The 21,649-nt window shown below is 42.3% G+C and overlaps 1 protein-coding gene across 1 annotated transcript in view; it reads left to right on the forward strand.

Annotated features, from left to right (window-relative positions):
- The window catches only part of RIOK1 (RIO kinase 1), a 207,602-nt gene extending 187,675 nt beyond the window's left edge, over positions 1 to 19,927 (forward strand). The window contains exons 14-17 of the mRNA XM_063923108.1: positions 353 to 472; positions 4,394 to 4,447; positions 9,964 to 10,107; positions 19,555 to 19,927. Coding sequence (XP_063779178.1) covers positions 353 to 472; positions 4,394 to 4,447; positions 9,964 to 10,107; positions 19,555 to 19,665 — 429 coding nt within the window. The 3' untranslated portion in view covers positions 19,666 to 19,927. The remainder of the gene's footprint in view (positions 1 to 352; positions 473 to 4,393; positions 4,448 to 9,963; positions 10,108 to 19,554) is intronic.
- The last annotated feature ends 1,722 nt before the right edge of the window (positions 19,928 to 21,649 follow it).

Genomic DNA, 21,649 nt, shown 5'->3' on the forward strand with positions numbered 1-21,649 from the left:
ATTCTTGGCTACTAGTAAACTTGGTAGGGATTGGCTGCATGTATTTATCAAGGATAACAGTGAACTGACCTGCTTATGTTTTTTTATGCCCAACACCTTGCCACCTAGTGGTTAACTCCATACTTTAGCCAACATCTCTGTACCTCTGAAAAACTCATAGAGCATAATTGAATGTTAAATAAATATTTGCAATTTTCATCTGCACAACACACAACTATATTTGACTTTCTGTCTCCAGTAATCTGTTCCTGTCTATTAGTTCATCCCGTAACTTAATCTTTGCGGTGACATTTCAGCTTAAACCCTTTTTTCCCAATCATAGGTCTCATGGCAGTTCTTTGTTCTTTTGTAGGTCTTCAAAAAAGCGTACATTCCCAGAACTCTGAATGAGGTGAAGAACTTCGAGAGGGATGTAGATCTAATGCACAAGTTGAAAGAGGAAGATATGTCACTTAACACGCAGCAGGATAATGTGAGTAACTTGCCTTTGGTTTCATTTCTTCAGTCTCGCTTAAGTGCACTATGCTTGTCATAATACAAATTAAGACTGCATTACTGTTTACTTTAGCATTTGTGTTGCTGTAATTCTCTTTTCATGCATGATCTCAACAATGATAAGGCATTATATATTTGTTTCTTACAGTACAGTTTTTTTTGTAAACAACCAGGCATCAAAGTTCGTATTGTATATTGTAATGTAGGGATTTGTTTAGCATCCCGGCTGTCGGGTTACCGGCGGTCATGTGACCAGCGGCGGAATCCCGACACCACTCAGTACACCGGCGACAGATCACGGCAGCCGACACACCGAAAAGAGTATCGGGATTAGGGCCTGATGGGAGGGGGACGGGGTTAGGGTTAGGCACCGGAAGGAAGGGGGATGTTGTTAGCCCTAGTCGCCACCCCTGAGGGTTAACTGTAGCGACACCCCCGGAGGGTTAGTCCTAGCCGCCTGGGGGCTAAGGTGGTTACTTACCCCCTCCGCTGTCGGGGATGCAGTTGGTCATGTGAAAGCCGGCACCCTGACCGCCTGGATATAGTATGTATTCCATAATGAATAATTGAAAATAAGTTAATCATGACCTCTGCAAATATTTATACAGAAGTATCACTTATTTGCAGGCTTTTGTGTTTTTTCATTACAGATTTAAAATAGTAAATCTGTGTACGTGGAATATGCAGAAATGTGTGCACTCTGTTAGTCAGAACCTTGAATGTGTTCATCTCTTACAAACATTTACTGAAAACAAGAGCAAGAGTCCACCTTCTGATGCGCTATCCGTAAGTCCTCAGATGGGGTAAATGACAATTTTTCAAACAAAAGAAAACAGTCTCAAATTTTAGAGTCCATAAAAGAGAGCCATCCACAGTCCAGGTGATTCTGGGTAGGACATGAGTGACTTAGGTGATCCAGCACTCAGCACCCTGCTATTACTGCTGCCCTGATTACTGTGACTGCTCACACCAGGTTTTATGTACCTGGTGGCCCCGGGGAGAGTGTGATAAAGAAGAGGCAGGAAAACCACTCTCTAAAGAAACCTTGATGTGTCTTCATGAATCCTGTAGAACGTGAGTTTGGGGTACGCATCACCCCCATTTTTTCCTGAATTTCTGAAAGATACCTTTATAGGAGTATTACGTTTTCACTTATGTAAGTGGGGTATGTTCCCAATTACGAATAAGATTTAAACCATCTTTGGAACTTCTGTGTATCTTTCATATCGTATTGAACGTACTACACTATTGGGGTTTCTATACCCCTTTTTTGTCTTTCCTTGCTTTTGAGGGGAATCTGCAAGGGAGGAAGATCAAATTGCATGGAGGAAAAAGATACCTTTATTGATACTGCACGCACAATGTACATGTGAGTACGGTGCGTACCTATAAAGAATTCTTCATTTATACGTGCAAGTTAGACTTCTGTCAAGTACTGTCATTTAAAGATCCCTAAACATCACCTACCCAGAATCATCTGGACTGTGGATGGCTCTCTTTTATGGACTCTAAAATTTGAGACTGTTTTCTTTTGTTTGAAAAATTGTCATTTACCCCATCTGAGGACTTACGGATAGCGCATCAGAAGGTGGACTCTTGCTCTTGTTCTAAAATTGTTTTGGTGGAGAGAGAGTGACATCTCCCTGGACACCCTCACTGCTGCTATCTGTGGGCGCAGTATATACTCACCTTCCTTTTGTTTGTATATGTACTGAAAACCGTTAACAGCTGTTTATATTCATGGTATTAGTTTTTTTTTTCTTGGGACACATTGTTTACACTGATCATATGAATCTAAAGATTGTAAAATGCAGGATGTGTGAATGTAAATACTTCATAGATTGACACTTAATCACTGTTAGATATTATATCTTAGCTAAAGCTGGGTACATACCTATACAATCCATGGCACAGTCACCAGATATCGGGTGACTTGGCCAACGGCTGGATAGGTATGTATGCAGGTCTGTTGCAGGAGCATTAGCCACTAAACGGCTCATAACGCTACTGCAACTGTCAGGATCTGTAGGTCACATCTTATATGCTGGGTAATATTTGTCGACCTGATCTTTCAATCCCATATCCCTGTATACACTGAGCTATTTCTAGCACAGTGTGTATGGGACTCGCAGGCGGCTCACAGTGGTTCAAAGCACTTGGCTGATCTGGAGCATTTACCCAATCAGCTGAGTGATCGCAAAAGTGTGTAACTTTTTTCTATATTGTGTTTTTGTGGCAAAAATATTTAATTTTTGTTTTGTTTTATATTCAGTTGACCATAGGGTTCTATGAGGACTGTGTCTGTGAAAGTAACACTGTTGACATACAAGCTCTACAGGTGTTACAAATTATTCTTGAGTATACCTTGAAAACACTCACTGTTAAGCTAGGTGCATACTGGACGATTTTTTGGGTCGTCCCGAAAAAGGCCCTAATATCTGAGCTACACACCAAAAGATTTTTTATTTAAGTAACTGAATTCCTGTCACTGCACATGTGGGAAATATGGTCTGGTTATCGAGAATGCCCAGACACTGCGCAATCGGTCTGATTCAGAGATGGACGCAGCCGCGCGTCCATCTGGTGCGGGCCGGGGGCAATTTTGGGGCAGCTGCGTGACGCCACATGCAGCTGATCCAATTAAATAAATGGCGGCAGATCGCCTGACAGTGCTGCGCTACCAGGAGTCAACCTTAATCCGATGCGCCCACAATGTAATTGCAGACGTATTGGGAGGTGGCCCGTCACATATGATGGGTGGCCCACAGCATGTGAGGAGATAGATGCAGATCTGGCTGCATATGCAGCGATCTGCGTCCATCTCTGAATAAGGTCTAATATCAGGAGATCGAGGCCGAGATTTTCTGTTTTAGCTGACCAATGGAATAATCGGCGGTGCATGTTTTGTATGGAAGATTTTTCCGGTTTATTGCGAAACGCTGAAACGATCATTTATAAGCAGTATACAATAAAAGTGTCAGAGTACCTGATTATTGGCAGATTGGTACCTGTATTGTATAGTGTGTACCTATTTTTAGGTTTCCATGAAGACCGGGGTTGAACAACACTTGCTTTAGACAGTGACGTGTACTCTTGCACTCTGCAAGCTGGCTCCAACGCATTTCGTACCCTGGGATACGTTTTCAAGAATTAACTTGATTTTTTCAGTCAGTGCTATTTTTCCAAAACTAGATATATGCCAATGTTTTCTCAGGATTTTCTATATTTCTTTATGATTCCCATTATACTACATAATAAATTATATTTGAAAATCGGTTTCGGTTTGGTGTTTCAATTTGTACTGGAGAAGTTTTCTGTCTAGTTTGGTTACTTTGTAAATCTGTGGTTGTAGGAAGTTCTTTGTATCCTTTTTTTGTACAAATGTCATCTTCATATGCCTGCTTTGATCCTGAAACGTTCAGTCTTTGGTACGATTTCTTCTTAGTCTACGGAATTTCCCTCCTGGGATGTTTTCGGTCACTTGCGGTGGTGGTTGCTGCTTCATAAAAGCATGTTGCTTCCATTGATCTTCTTTGTGTCATTTCTTGTACATATTGATCCCTCTATAATTAAAAAAATTCTACAACCCTCCTCACCCTAACCAGTATCTGCAGAATGTAGAAACTTCGCATGTTGACATTCTGCAGATGCCGACATGTTCAGTGTTGATATTGTGGTGTCAACCTTATCTATATCAACATTGACAACATCCCCAGATGTCTAGTTCCTGAGGCATCTAGATAATGTGAGGGTATATGTTTACCTGCTGAAGTGAGCATCAGGTTTAACTAGGTTGGTTTCAGTGCTCTGCTAGATAGCATTAGCAATATTTATATATTGATAAGCTATGTTTAAAGAACCATTTCATTATACTTATATATTTTGTTTTTCATTTTAGATTCTGTATCAGACTGTGACTGGCCTGAAGAAAGATTTGTCAGGTGCTGAGACGGTAAGAGCACTATAGTGTCTGTGAATTTATCCTGTGGTATGACATTCCTGTAGAAATTTGGTTAAAGTATAACACAGGATTAGTAAAATGAGTTTCCTCCATTAAGGTAAATTTATTCCTGGTGCATCCTCCATTCCTCCAGTGATGATTATAATTGGCCTTACAGAATTATGACCAAGTTACATATTGCTCCACTCCTGGATCACAACTACATGTACTGTATATTATTTGTCACACAAGGCTGATATTAACTGTCTGGCTAAGGTGTAAAGCAGTAAAAAGTGATACCACAAAAGCCAGAATCTGAGAATAATCCAGTTCCTGAATAAACCTGTAGATCAATCTACACAAACCCACGGAAGCTGGCAATTGCCCGCACCTGTGGGCCTCACAATCTGCAACCCCCCCCCCCCCCCCCCCCAGATGCACTGCTAATTTCCACCCCCGGGCAGACCACGGAGGAGTGAAATCTCGGCATCTTCAAACACCGCACTCCAATGGCGGATAAAGATGCACACCATTGCGGCTGCACAGGTAAACGCAACATCAGTCAGGATAGATATATGTATATATATGGGGCAAAGATTGGTGTACAGGTGCGCTGGTTAGTCTTAATGAAGGTTTGCAGTCCACAGGTGATTCCACACCTTGGCTGTTAGCACTGATGAACCACCACCGCTGCACTTCTCCAAAGCATTCAGGACTCCTTGAATGAATTTCTGGGAAAAAAGGATTCAGGAGAATGCGCCCATAGTGTAAATCTGATTTATTTATAAAAACATATCAGTAAAACCAAATCACAGGTATAGATATAATAATACCTCTTCAGACCCACACTTTGGGCCAGTTTATGCATATAAGAAATTCCACAAGGCTAATGCACCAACCGCCGTGTCCAAACGCCGGGACCGTGCACCGTGCTGCGCTCAGAAGCCCGTCCGGCCACCCGCAGTGATCACAGGGAGATGCAGAACCGAGTGAATGAGACGTCTGGCAAGCTCCGCCCCAACGCGTTTCGTAAACACTTCGTCAGGAGGCTGGCTTGCAGACGTCATTCCGACCTTAATATACTACTCCACAGATTATCACCAGCTGTTTGTGATAATTAGCGGCCAGTGAGCAATCCTCAGTCCACCGACAATATACACAAATTTTAGGCTCGCACGTAATTTGTGACAGATGGGTTAAAAATGTTGCTATTAAATACATACACACAAAACATATTTGCACAAAATTTACAAACAATACATATAAAATTCATAGACAGTACACACATATGTAAATCTCCGTCCCTAGCTATTTTTATATTAGTCAAAAGGCAGAATAAAAACACATCATAAATCATATGGGTACCTCATTAGAATTCAATACCCTTGTACTGTAACCACACTTTGGGCTTAAACATAATTTATAACTAACAATGTTAATAGCAGATTCCATACACGCATGGATTAGTTATAATTAAACGAGATTTAAAGCACTACACATAAAATTTACAGCACACACTCGTGTCTATATTAGATTCACATACTACTTAGAACGCATGGAAAGGATACCTCATTGAAATAGTCACATATCTGATCTAGTGCAAATCGTCATACTTGTAACGAGCAAGCACTGAAAGTATTAACCTCTTTAGAAGAGAGCATTTTTTTCTAAGAGAAAATAGTTCTTACGAACAATAGCCTCAGTGCCCTCTCGAGATTTCAGACGGGGAGACTTTTAGCTGACCACCATATTCATAAGCCATATCAGGGGTAAACCAGATGGAGATATTATAAAGATATACATATGTATATAGCAGTTATTATAAAAGTCGACTACTGCTATATACATATGTATATCTTTATAATATCTCCATCTGGTTTACCCCTGATATGGCTTATGAATATGGTGGTCAGCTAAAAGTCTCCCCGTCTGAAATCTCGAGAGGGCACTGAGGCTATTGTTCGTAAGAACTATTTTCTCTTAGAAAAAAATGCTCTCTTCTAAAGAGGTTAATACTTTCAGTGCTTGCTCGTTACAAGTATGACGATTTGCACTAGATCAGATATGTGACTATTTCAATGAGGTATCCTTTCCATGCGTTCTAAGTAGTATGTGAATCTAATATAGACACGAGTGTGTGCTGTAAATTTTATGTGTAGTGCTTTAAATCTCGTTTAATTATAACTAATCCATGCGTGTATGGAATCTGCTATTAACATTGTTAGTTATAAATTATGTTTAAGCCCAAAGTGTGGTTACAGTACAAGGGTATTGAATTCTAATGAGGTACCCATATGATTTATGATGTGTTTTTATTCTGCCTTTTGACTAATATAAAAATAGCTAGGGACGGAGATTTACATATGTGTGTACTGTCTATGAATTTTATATGTATTGTTTGTAAATTTTGTGCAAATATGTTTTGTGTGTATGTATTTAATAGCAACATTTTTAACCCATCTGTCACAAATTACGTGCGAGCCTAAAATTTGTGTATATTGTCGGTGGACTGAGGATTGCTCACTGGCCGCTAATTATCACAAACAGCTGGTGATAATCTGTGGAGTAGTATATTAAGGTCGGAATGACGTCTGCAAGCCAGCCTCCTGACGAAGTGTTTACGAAACGCGTTGGGGCGGAGCTTGCCAGACGTCTCATTCACTCGGTTCTGCATCTCCCTGTGATCACTGCGGGTGGCCGGACGGGCTTCTGAGCGCAGCACGGTGCACGGTCCCGGCGTTTGGACACGGCGGTTGGTGCATTAGCCTTGTGGAATTTCTTATATGCATAAACTGGCCCAAAGTGTGGGTCTGAAGAGGTATTATTATATCTATACCTGTGATTTGGTTTTACTGATATGTTTTTATAAATAAATCAGATTTACACTATGGGCGCATTCTCCTGAATCCTTTTTTCCCATATGTATATATATATATATATATATATATATATATATATTTCTCAGGAGGTCTTTTTATTTCTGGTTCATGGGGTTACTTGATTCACTTACAGGTCACAATCCTGATTCACCAGTGTGTTTGTGTGGTTGTTATGGTTACTTGGGTAGCATTTAGTGGGGGGGGGGGGGGGGGGGACACTTACACACGGGGCAGGTATGATATACATCAAAAATTGTTTTTTACATACTTTTGTAGAAATATAATTTCATTAAATATATAAATAAGTATATATAAAAAACATGGGACAATATACTATCAATACTAGATAAATTCAACTTATCAAGAGAGCGCATTAGCAATTTATTACAGATACACCTACAACACACACATATTCAATACTTCAATTGATACACATATAGAATATATAAAATTTATATTCAATCTACAATCTGAGATCCTGTAGCTCCTGCAGTCGGAAAAAGGGTAATAGTAATCACCATTTGATTAGGAAATCCTTGAACCACTTAATCCAGTCTTAAATATATATGCGCTATAGTAATCAGTTCCAATTATAAATTCACCTCCTTAGTACAAAGGACTCTTAATGGTGTTTTATTGTTTCTGGGCACTTTAATGGTGGGATTACGGTCAACTCTCACGAAACCAGCACACAGAAGAATTATTATATTAAACACAGTCTATCGGTGTAGCCGTGTCTCGCAAACAGCAGCACGTGGAGGACGCTGTGAGTGCTTGCTGATCACTGCGTTATGGTCCACCCGTTAAAACATTAGCCGCTGCACAAATTACACATGTGGGACTCAGATGGAAACCCTCACTACCAGAAAAGGTAGACCCCTTGGTTTAGGTAGCATGCATACCTGCCGTCCCTGGAGTGCCGGCGTGATGGGTTGTGTAGTTGAGTCCCTAAAGCGCTATTAGAAATCCCGCTGGAGATACAGTCCTTTTTAAGGGGTCCAGATCGCACAGGTCTCCTTCTTTACGCGTTTCTCCGCCAATGTAGGAGGGCGGTTTCATCAGAGGAGATGAAATTTGTGCAGCGGCTGAGCACACACAGCGTCCTCCCCGTGCTGAGGTTTGCGAGACACGGCTACACTGATAGCAGACTGTGTTAAATGGAATAATTCTTTTGTGTGCTGGTTTCGTGAGAGTTGACCGTAATCCCAGCATTAAAGTGCCAAGGAACAATAAAACACCATTAAGAGCCCTTTGTACTAAGGAGGTGAATTTATAATTGGCGCAAGAACTGATTACTATAGCGCATATATATTTAAGACTGGATTAAGTGGTTCAAGGATTTCCTAATCAAATGGTGATTACTATTACCCTTTTTCCAACCGAACAAGCTACAGGATCTCAGATTGGAGATAGAATATACAAAATGTATGAAATTTATATTCAATGTGTGTATCAATTGAAGTATTTAATATAGGTGTGTTGTATGAGTATCTCTAATAAATTGCTAATGCGCTCTCTTGATAAGTTGCATTTATCTTTTTTCTTTTTACCAGTAAAATGGCAGAACAGTCCTGCTTATTGGGAGCTGCATTTCAGTTACACTCATATTAATTAGATGAGCTTGGTAGCGCTAGGATTTTGATGTGTTGTTTTTTGTACTATGGATACTAGGTAGTGCGGAGCTCTCCCGATATATTGGTGCATCGCTGCGTGTACACGTTCGGTCAGCCGACCGCCCATACACATGCTGCACCAGCCGGTGGTGATTGACAGCTGAACCGGACGGGTGTATGTAATCGCCTGCCCAGTTTGTGACGTCACTCCTGACGGATCGGTCAGTGTGTATGCACAACACCCTGCCCGTTCTGTCCATAGATAGATCTGCAGATATATTTACTAGTGTGTACCCTGCATTCGTCTCAAGTGCAGAAGGAAAGCCTGTGAAGAAAACCCCATAGCACCCCAGTTCTCCTCTGATCTTTTTCTGCTTTCTCCCAGCATGAAACTGGAGTACTGGGTTAGGAATGCCAATGGAAGCTGGCACAAGTTTTTTTTTTAATTCGACAATTTTTATTAGATTTTTAATAGAAATACAAGAACAGGGAAGACCTTCATGATATAGACATACCAAAAACCGTAGAGAAACCGGTAAAGTTACAATAATCCATCGTAAGGTGCTTTTAAGCCACATCAGTGAGACCACAGATACATAGTCGGTAATTGTAGGCTTGAGTAAGAGGTACAGGATAAACAATCTTAACCTACATGAGGTCTAGGAAATGATGAAGACATTACCGATGTGCGTCTCAGCATAAGAAATCACCATATACTTAAGGCTAAGCATACAATTCTACCTGAGGATCGGAAGCTGGCACAAGTTAACTGTATAGGATATACTGTATGTACCCTTAAATAAGTCTTTGAATAATGGTAAAAAATTGCACAAATTATCACATGGTCACTATGCACCTGTGTGGTACATAGAGATGCAATGCTATCATAGATCAAATAATCTGAATGTCTTCTGATGCTCTTAGGTAACCTATTATAAAGTTGACAAATTCATATAGTTGATCTTCTCTCAGCATTGTATATATAATATGACAGAATGAATTCTACACGTTTCATGTAAGTACTCTGTGTGTTTAGGTACCAGCGTTACTGCAGACCTGTGATGATGAACAGCAGGAGGAATCAGACTCTGACGCTAACAGTGAAGATGAGGTCGCTACAGACTCTGAAGAAGAAACTCACCCAAAAGATCAAAGTACTAACCCAGAAGTGGATAAAAAGGTTAGAATATTGTATTATTATTTCCTTTATCTCATAGATGGTGGAGAATGAGCAACCCATTCCTCTTGCTATTGCCTTCGTACAGTTTTGTGACTTTTTTCCATTATTCAAACTGTGTCATTCTGATAGTAATCTAGGTCATAGAACTAGTAACTTCCAAAACTTTCCATAAACTTTGGAAGATTTACATTCCTTGGTGTGGTAGTAGAAGCTTTTTAATGTGCCATCTTCATATAGTTGCCCTGTGGACACCAATCCCCATTGTCCCAGACCAAATCCGTCTGCAGGTTCCGCAACTCCCTCAATTTGGCCGTCCCCCATAAAGGAGTATCGGGGTCCAGGTTCAAAACAGAATAAACCAATAGTCAACTAACCAGGCGCCAAACCCACTTGAAATAAGAGGGAAATCTGAATTTGCAATATGGCGCCTCCCAAAAGGACCTGTGTTGGGGGGAGTGGCCCAGACCAGAATGGGCAAGAAATAATGAAGGTAAATCATCTGATTCCCCATCCTGCACCAACTCCCGGAGATGTGGTAATTGTGCCACAAAATGGTACGGTTTAAAATTAGATAAGGCCAACCTATCAGAATGGACTTGCATGCATGGCCTTGGTAAGGGTATATAGCAGTGGTTCCCAATTTTTTTTAAATCACGGCGCCCTAGACTATCAGAATTTTTTTCACGGCACCCCTAGGCCAAAAGTTTCTTATTGAGTAATTTAGAAAGAAGTATTAAATTAAGTAAATTGTGTTCATATGTCATCCTTAGGTTCAGTTATATTGTGGTGGACAAGATTTACTTCTGTTTGTCCACATATTTTATGATTGGCAGTCACCAACACTGGTTTTGCCTATTACATTGACCGTAAATAATTTGAATTGGTCCTAGACCACCAATCCGAGGCACCCCTGCAAGTGTCCTGAGGCACCCCAGGGTGCCACGGCACACAGTTTGAGAACCACTGGTCTATAGTTTTTTAATGCTTGGGTAACGGTCCATCCAGATCAGAGAGGACACATAGCTGTCAGTTTAAAGGAATATATGTAGAGCAGGGGTGTCAAACTCAAATTCATCGGGGGCCGCATCAGCAGTTTGGTCCCCATCAAAGGGCCGGTTGTATCTGTAGGTCTATCCAAAATTTACCGCTCCACCTGCCTTATATGTGCCCAGCCATCTGCCCCCTTTTAAAGTGCCCAGCCATGTGCCCCCTTTTATAGTGCCCAGCCATGTGCCCCCTTTTATAGTGCACAGGTCCCCATTTTACACATTGCGGCAGGCACAGGTCCCCATTTTACACATTGCGGCAGGCACAGGTCCCCATTTTACACATAGCGGCAGGTACAGGTCCCCATTTTACACATTGTGGCAGGCACAGGTCCCCATTTTACACATTGTGGCAGGCACAGGTCCCCATTTTACACATAGCGGCAGGTACAGGTCCCCATTTTACACATTGTGGCAGGCACAGGTCCCCATTTTACACATTGTGGCAGGCACAGGTCCCCATTTTACACATAGCGGCAGGTACAGGTCCCCATTTTACACATTGTGGCAGGCACAGGTCCCCATTTTACACATTGTGGCAGGCACAGGTCCCCATTTTACACATAGCGGCAGGTACAGGTCCCCATTTTACACATTGTGGCAGGCACAGGTCCCCATTTTACACATTGTGGCAGGCACAGGTCCCCATTTTACACATTGCGGCAGGCACAGGTCCCCATTTTACACATTGCGGCAGGCACAGGTCCCCATTTTACACATAGCGGCAGGTACAGGTCCCCATTTTACACATTGTGGCAGGCACAGGTCCCCATTTTACACATTGTGGCAGGCACAGGTCCCCATTTTACACATTGTGGCAGGCACAGGTCCCCATTTTACACATAGCGGCAGGTACAGGTCCCCATTTTACACATAGCGGCAGGTACAGGTCCCCATTTTACACATTGTGGCAGGTGGTGGAAGGAGGGAGAGAGAGAGAAAGAGAGGAAGGGAGAGGGGCTGACTTACATTTGAAGCGGTTCTCGCCGCTCTTCAGCCGCCTCTCCCTCCTCGTCTGCGCGGCTCCCTTCTCCCTCCTCCGACGGGGTTTCGTTGAATGACGCGTTTGCGCCGTGACGTCACGACGCAATCGCGTCATTCCGCGAAACCCCGCCCCCCCCAGCTGGGCACTCGGGAGAAGGGGGTTTCATGGCGGCGGCACCGCGGGCCATCAGACGAGGTCTGGCGGGCCGGATTTGGCCCGCGGGCCTTGTCTTTGACACCCCTGATGTAGAGGAAGCAAACTGGGGAACTATGAAGAACATATAGCACCTTTGGTTGTATAACCATTTTAAGAAAATTCACTTTACCAGCTAGAGTTAGCAAAAGCCTGTACGAGGCATGCAATCTAGACTAGATACTCCAGTTATGGGGAAATGTTCAAAGTAATATCATCAGATGGTTTATTGGAAAGTCAAATACCCAAGTAGTTAAAGGTAGTAACCCACTGGAGAGCTATAGAGGGGGAAGGGTCAGAGAGGCAGTCCCCTCACAGAGGAAGGCTATGGGACTTAGGGGGTCATTCTGAGTTGATCACTAGCTGCCATTGTTCGCAGCAGAGCGATCAGTGAAAAAACGGCTAATATGCGCATGCACCGCAATGCGCATGCGCAACGTACGGGTACAGAGAGCATTGTGGTTTAGCACAGGTTCTAGCAAAGCTTTCAGTCACACGGCCGAACGCAGGAAGATTGACATCAAGTGGGCGTTTCTGGGTGTCAACCAACCGTTTTCAGGGAGTGCTTAGAAAAACGCAGGCGTGTCGGGAAAAACGCAGGCGTGGCTGGGCGGGTGTGTGACATCAAAAGCCGTCCCTCCGTCGTTATAATCAACGCACTCGAAGAGTAACTACAGGACTGATCTTGTTTTGCACAAAATGATTTTGCAGGCGCTCTGCTGCACAAGCGTTCACACTTCTGCAAAGCGAAAATACACTCCCCGGTGGGCGGCGACAATGTGACCCCCTTACTCCAATTAATGGAAAGGCCAGAAAATGGGGTAAATTGATTCATTACTTGAAAATAACAGAAAATAGGACTGGGAGTCAACAAGAAAAAGGGGGAGGTCATCTATATAAAGAGCGACCTTGTCATCTCTACCACCTAAACAAAGCCCTTTAACAGAGGAATGAGTATGAAGTTTGCATGCCAATGGCTCTATTGCCAAGGCAAAGAGAGAGGGCAACAACCTGCAGCCCGGTCTTGTTCCCATGGACAAGGTTAAAGTTGCAGAGACAAAACCTTTTACAATGACACATGCAGTGGGGGTAGAGTATAACAATGTAATCCTGAGAAAGAAGAAGAAAAAAAATCTGCACCAGAAAATAAAGTTAAAGGAAATATGGATCTATTCTACAAGTTGCATTGACTTATTTATATTGATATGTAAGCAGTGCGATCAAGTGCCACCCTCCAATTTAGAACAAACTAAATAATCTGGAGAAAGAGAAAATAATTGGATTCTTTTTGGGTGCACGTTTTCCCTATATTCACTTAAAATATAACCTTTATTTGTACATTTGTTAAACTTATCACCAAACTCTTATTGATATCGCCTGTTAGGCTGATGATGTTATTGTAATTACCAATTAGCCCACTATGGGGCTAGCTAAAGGGAAGTATAAAATTAGTGAGGGAAATTATGTGACGTGATGTAAAAGAAAAAGTTTTTGTGTTCGTGAGTAGAGAAAAGTAGTTAAAAATATTTCATGTGTCCTGTCTTTATTTCTTAATGTAAATACTGCATTCTATTTTCAATAACTGTATGTGTTCTTGTTTTTTGACATATTACGAATTATATATCCATTTATTGTCACCATGCAAGTCCTGATATCTGCTTACAGAATGATCCACTTTTATTCAATAATTTGTGGTGCCATTTGGAACTCTGTGCAGTTTGTCTTGCACACTATTTCAGAGTAATGGATACAAATTATCAATTTCTTTTCAGCCAGTTGTATCTTTTTAATAGCTAGTTATGCTGTGTGATATACACTGATTTATATCTGAGTGCAGAATATGTTCCATCCTGTTACAAAGTAATGGATACTAATGGGCTCTATACACTGGCCGATAGCAGTGATCGATATGAACGTTCTCGTTTATTAATGATTGAGAACTTTTTCATATTGTTCAGTGTGTAGGCACAACGATGAACGATGCACGGCCCCGCACTCGTTCATCATTGGTGCCGGGTCGCTTATGCATGCAGGCCAATATGGCCAATCTCGTCCATGTTAGCATGCACTGCTATGGAGCTGGGTGACGGGGAGAGTGAAGAAACTTCACTCCCCCCCATTGCCGCCCGTCTGCCGCATCGACCATCGGGCAGCTCGGCGGCGGGTCGCCTAATGTGTAGGGCCCGTTAGTTCTTTTCAACCAACTATATCCTTCTAATAAACATTCATGCTTTGTAATATGCACTGATTTTTATCTGGGTGCAGAGTATGTTTCACATATATATACAGGGAAATCTTTAGTTAGATGTTATCTCCTAATACTGCCTCTTCAATCATGGTACTTCCCAGCATTTTATGCAGTTGTTAAATTACTTCTTCATTTAGACGCAGTGTTCACCAGCCATTGAGGCTCTCGTATTTAAATTGTTATACACTTTATTTGGTTAATTATTCCCAGTATCACAGCATTAAAAATAGTTTTTATTCAGGCAATGATCTGATTCATTACGCCTTTTTACGATAGATAGTCAAACGTTCCAGTATCACAGCATAATAGCTAATCAGGATTCTTCTATTTGTCACACCTTTCAATTCATCTATATATTTATACAGTGATCTAGATCTATTGCAGCCTTTGTGCTGTTAATAGTCTGATAAAGCTGGGCATCCCACCTAGACTGGTAATTTCTTTCTCACACTTTATTCACAAAAGCTTCTTTAATACAGCTCTTACTAGTCCTTCACTGTTATAGAGGTGTGATCCTTCACACGGTGAACATGTACTATATACCGTTATGGGTTAAATGCAGATTATGAAACATTAGTAACATGACATTACACGACACATTGTTACCAATGCGCATTTCGCTTATATAAAGGTTTTTCAAGGCTTATAGACTGAGCTGTATTAAGAAGCTTTTGTGAATAAATTCTTTTTTTAAAAAGGTCATTGGTGGCAGGTCTTTCCACGCGTTTTTTTTCTTGCTTGTTACTTTTGTGGTTCGTGTCCAGGGTCACCGGTAATTAACCCTTACATTTGATCTGGGGATTTCAACAAATCTCAGTAAAACTTAACACAAGTGACTGAGTAAAGGATCCGTATCCAATTTAGTGATCAAATTCAACGATATATAGACTGATTACTTCCACCATGACTCGGAACATTTAGTTTCTCCATGCTCTCTGGATTTTATGAAAAGCTTTTCTGTACTTCATTTTTTTCTGTATTCTATTATGTTAATTCTATCTGTTAAGCGCCTTGAGTCCTATTGGAGAAAGTGTGCTATACAGGTTGAGTATTCCTTATCCAAAATGCTCGGGACCAGAAGTATTTTGGATATCGGATTTTTCCATATTTTGGAATAATTGCATACCATAATGAGATATCGTGGCGATGGGACCTAAGTCTAAGCACAGAATTCATTTATGTTTCAGATACACCTTATACACACAGCAGGAAATAATTTTGGCCAATATTTTTTAGAACTTTGGGCATTAAACAAAGTGTGTGTACATTCACACAATTCATTTATGTTTCATATACATCTTATGCACACAGCCTGAAGGTCATTTTAATACAATATTTTTTAATAACTTTGTGTATTAAACAAAGTTTGTATACATGGAGCCATCAGAAAACAAAGGTTTCACTATCTCTCACTCAAAAAAATCCTTATTTTGGAATATATGGATATGGGATACTCAACATGTATAAATATAATAATTATTATTATTACATTACTGCTATGGTCGAAAGATGACAGTTGCCACCTTCTGACTACATTTATGACCCTATGAACCTGCTGATAGAGATACTATCTATAACATGCAAATCCACTAGTGATGTACAGGGTATGCGTACTTTGTGCTTTGATCACATTAGCAGTGCAAAATTTAGCAAACTTAGAAAAAACGGCAGGCGCACAGTACACCTTGATAAAAATTTTCCTGATGCGCTAAATGGGTATAAATGGTACGTTTTTAAGATAGGTGAGTGAGCACACATTTGTACAGCTGTATCCGCAAACACCAAGCCTCAATACGTCTTACAGCGCGAGATGTCGGTTGTGACTGAGCTGCACAGAGCACTGTAGTGCAGCAATTTCTTCTTTACATTTTGCATCAATTTGCATTGCCAACACAGCAAAACACGACTTAATTTGTATTAGAGATGCTGAGCTACAACTTTAAGTGCACAGGAATTAGTTTTAAATGTGTACAAAGTTGCAAATGAGGCATCACGAAACTTGGTGTAAGAAAATCCGCTGCCATTTCATCACTTTTTATACATACTCATTCACATACAGATGTACAATTGTCACAGATCATTTGCAATCTAGCAAAGTAATTTTGTCACTTTTCAGTATTTTTTTTTTTTTTTTTTTGAGTGAATAAGACGCTTGGGGCGGTAGAGTGGTATATTAGCTGGTGCACCAAGAGGGGCTGTTTAGTACAACTATGATAATAATATACAGTATGAGAAGATACAGTATCTGTAGGAATCAATTGAACTGGTATCCAGCAGGTAAAGTTCCCAGTCACTGCACACTGGGCTTATATTGTGCTTAAAGGGCCTAATTCAAGGTTGATTGCAAAACAACATTTTCCTCTAATGGGCCATACCACTGCAGGTGTGGCAGATATAACATGTGCAGGGAGTTAGATTTGGGTTGGTTATATTGTTTCTGTGCAGAGTAAATACTGACTGCTTTATTTTTACACTGCAATTTAGATATCAGTTTGAACACACCCCACCCAAATCTAAAGGTGTGTACACACGGTGAGATAAATCTGTGAGGTTTTGACTTCGATCCCTATGCGCGCTACCGTGGGGTCAGTATCACAAGGCTAGATAGATTGTGCAGGCAAGTCAATCTTGACTATCTAGTGTACTATCTAGTACAAAGGATAGTCAAAATCGCACATAGACAAAATCTCAAGCACAGATAATCAAAATCTGTACTATCTGTGTTATCTGGGCTTTGGCAGAGTTCAAGGGAAATCACATAGTCAAAATCAGGCATAGCAAGGATCTCACAGTGTGTACACACCTTAACTCTCTCTGCACATGTTATATCTGCCCCACCTGCATTGTACACGGTTTCTTCCATTAGAGGATAATGTTGTTTTGCAATCAACCTTTAATTAGGCCCAAAGAACACTTTCACATTCACTGGAAATGTCACATTCGGGGACATAACCCGGGCTTCTGTATGTAGTATATGCTGTTGCAACAGTAATATCATCATGTCTGCAGATGAGAGAGGCTGGGTTCTAATTTGAATTCTTTTACACCAATACAGTGTATGCAGATAAAATATATGTGGTGGAGCCTGGTTTGTGTCAAGTTCACAAGTCTGCCCTCAGCGTGAGAACGTGGGCTTCATCATAAGTAATTGCTAGAACTGAAATGCTGGTCATCGTTAAATATTATCTAGTATGCAGTGCAGTTGACCCTCAGTCAGGCGTAGCTGGCCTGACAGGCGCCGCAAAGCTGTTCTCGTTCCCCTCTCCGCCCCAAAGGGGAGCAAGGGCCTGTCCCTCCTAGTACCTTCCTATCTCTAGGTGCTGTTCGAAACCCCCCTAGTCAGTTTTCCCGCCGCCTGTGTGGAGTGTAGTAGTGACTCTCCTGGCCTCTCAGGCACACTGCGCCCAAACTCCTCCGACTTTTGAAGGTTTGTTTTTCCTTTTATTTTAATCTATTAATTGTTTATTTTACTCATTTTATGAATAAAATTACAAAGGTTGTGGATATTTTGCAGAAATATGTAGGTTTGTCCAGGGTGGCCTCTCAGGCACACTGCGCCCAAACTTATACTCCTGTTCGTGTTTTCTCTTCTTTGCTTCAGATTTTCTGCTGAAATGGCCCGTAAAACCTACGATTTCTCTCTTTGTACGTCATAATGAAGGTCACTGATCACTTTGAGAGCGTTAGAATTGAGTTAATTAGGTGCTCAAGACAATTTTCTAACAGGCGCCTGTCAGGCGCACTACGCCTGAACCCGGGAGTCCCAGATGTGCACCTGATGGAGGGCTAATGTATTTTGCCTAACCCCCACCAATAAGTGTATTGTACTGTGTTTAATAAATACAGAGTGCCTGATTCTAAGTTGAACGTACGCCTGGGAGTACTAGTATGGGTGATGCAAAGTCGCACACTTATCAGTTGCATCTATACTTACAAATGAAAAGGCATAACTAGGCTTAGATGGCTGTTCTTCTGTAGGCAAGTTATGTGAGGGTGTGTCAGCACAGCTGCAGTCCGTGCAGCGTTGGACGTATACAGAGCAGTGTATGCTGCCGCACATGCGCACTGATGATGACAACACAGATAGTCAGCAGGTAATCCGCAGGATGCATTCAATTTTGCAGACGTTTGACTGCACACATGTATTGGCTGTACATGCAAAGCAGGAGTACATGAGTCTGCATCAGGCCCAGAGTCTACGAGAAGCGCCCTTAGTTGAGGTTTCAAAGGCCCTAAAATAGAAAATGACTGCTCCATATTAAAGGACCACTAAAAATATTGCCTCATTATAAGCATGTGTACATAGCATCCTGGGTGGGTCTGAGCATGTGTTGGATGCTGTCATAGTTTACAGTGTTCCTGGCTTGCCAGTGGGTGAGTCTCTTACTCAGTGGGGGAGATTCAAATGTTTGAAAAGTCGGTTGGGTGTCTGTTTTTTGCTGTCTATTAGATAGTAAAAAACAGACTCCCAACTGACTTTTCAAACATTTGAATCTCCCCCAAGGAGTCACAAGACTTAACAACGCAGTGGTGCATCCCCCTCATTTTAGCCTTAATAATCTCTAGCTGAGCTGAGGAACAGTAGTGCAGTAAGGTGTACATATACCATATAAAATAAACTGTCCAGTTCTGCTTGGCATAATACTGTGTGGCATAATATGGTTACAAGTAACTGAGGTGACGGAGTAAGGGGAATGCTGGCAGGTAAGATAATATGGAGGTAGATTTGGTGGGATGTGATGAATGGGGAAATTAATGACATGACAGTAGTGCTAGACCAGCTCCTATCTCACTCGGCACAATATACTTGTGAACTGATTGAGATTCCTTGTTTGCCTGCTGTTTGCAGTCCACTTTTATCCTTTCTGATGCACTGCCAAGTCTTTCTTTATTTGGCCTTGTTTGTGTGAATTCCCTCATGGGTTCCTGTGGATTAAAGTGATTCTTTACTTCATGACTTTCACTTCTTTTAATAGGAAAGAAAAAAAATGATCAAAGACGCACAGAGGGAGAAGAGGAAGAACAAGATTCCAAAACATGTGAAAAAAAGAAAAGAGAAAACTGCAAAAACAAAGAAAGGCAAATAGAGAATTTGCTGATGTGCAGCAAGGTCCAATACAGACGTGCTGTGTAACACATCCATCTTACAGATGAGTTGGTAACATTACACTGTGTGTATCGGCATTCATTGCTTAAATAGTCACATCCACAGCTGGCCACAAAACATCTGCCCAGTGGGAATATCCTCAAACCAAGTTTTGGAAAAACACTTTACTATTTTTTTGTAAATGGAATATATATATTTGAGTGTATGTATTTTAAAAATAAATATGTATGATTATGAGTATACATGGTTTTTTTTTTATTCCTGTTATAATAGACTCAGTGCAGTCTCGGCACCAGGCTTCAGTATCAAGTGAACCAGTGGAAATGTAAGTGAAAGACATAGGACATCTGTATCAGGTAGCACAGTGGTTAACATTGCTCCATGACACCTGGATTCATGGGTTTGATTCCAACCAGGGCCCTATTTATTTGTTTCTCTTACGTCCCAGAGGATGCTGGGGTCCATTTAGTACCGTGGGGTATAGACGGGTCCTTTGGGAGCCACTGGCACTTTACGAGTTTAATAGTGTGGGCTGGCTCCTACCAGACTCAGTTTAGAAAATGTGCCCGGAGGAGCCGGTCACAGCTAGGGGAGCTCTTAGGAGTTTTTCTAGTTTTATTTTTCTGAGTTAGTTAGGTACAGGCGGGCTGCTGGAAACAGCCTCCCTGCTTCGTGGGACTTAGTGGGGGAGGGAGTAGGAACCAACTCTAGAAGTTAATGGTTCTCTATCTCCGCTGACAGGACACTGAGCTCCTGAGGGTGCTGATCGCAAGCCCACGAGGCGACCGCTCACTCCCGCAGCACGGCCGCCACCCCCTAACAGAGCCAGAAGAAAGAAGAGTGGTGAGTACAGCGCTGGCAGCCCAGGAAGCGGGTCGCTGGCGGGAATGGCAGCACAAGGGTGGGAGCGCAGCTCTGACAGGCTGCACTCCAGAAGGCTCAGCAGGTGTACCGCGCTGTAAGGGGCATCCTGGGCCAGCGCAATCACCCTACACTGGTCACATAATGCTAACAGTGGATAATCCCGCTGTTAGCAGCAAATTACCTCAGGCCAGTATAAACAACTAAGTGCGGGAAGACGCGCCATTACAGGGGGCGGGACTTCTCCTCAGAGCGGATCCAGAACTCACCAGCGCCATTTTCTCCCTGCAGATCATCAGAAGGAGACGCTGACAGGGAGCGCTGCCCTCCACATAACTCCAGCATACCTCTGCGGTACCAGGGTGTTATAGACAGGAAGGGGGGGGGGGGGAGTGATTTTATAACTGATTACCCTATTAAGGTTACTCAGTCATCGCCAGGCTTTATTGTATTAACTGCCTACTGGAGCGCTGTGTGGCTGGCTCCTTATATCCTGTGACTCTCTGAAGGTACTCTGGGGGAAACTGTGGGGTATATTTTCTCTGACGTCCTAAGTGGATGCTGGGACTCCGTAAGGACCATGGGGAATAGCGGCTCCGCAGGAGACTGGGCACAACTAAAGAAAGCTTTAGGACTACCTGGTGTGCACTGGCTCCTCCCTCTATGCCCCTCCTCCAGACCTCAGTTAGAATCTTGTGCCCGGCTGAGCTGGATGCACACTAGGGGCTCTCCTGAGCTCCTAGAAAAGAAAGTATATTTTAGGTTTTTTTATTTTCAGTGAGATCTGCTGGCAACAGACTCACTGCTACGAGGGACTAAGGGGAGAAGAAGCGAACCTACCTGCTTACAGCTAGCTTGGGCTTCTTAGGCTACTGGACACCATTAGCTCCAGAGGGATCGAACACAGGGCCCGACCTCGATCGTCCGGTCCCGGAGCCGCGCCGCCGTCCCCCTTACAGAGCCAGAAGCAAGAAGATGGTCCTGAAAATCGGCGGCAGAAGACTTCGGTCTTCAACAAGGTAGCGCACAGCACTGCAGCTGTGCGCCATTGCTCCTCATGCACACCTCACACTCCGGTCACTGATGGGTGCAGGGCGCTGGGG

This window comes from Pseudophryne corroboree, chromosome 5, assembly GCF_028390025.1.
Source record: "Pseudophryne corroboree isolate aPseCor3 chromosome 5, aPseCor3.hap2, whole genome shotgun sequence".
Taxonomy (NCBI): domain Eukaryota; kingdom Metazoa; phylum Chordata; class Amphibia; order Anura; family Myobatrachidae; genus Pseudophryne; species Pseudophryne corroboree.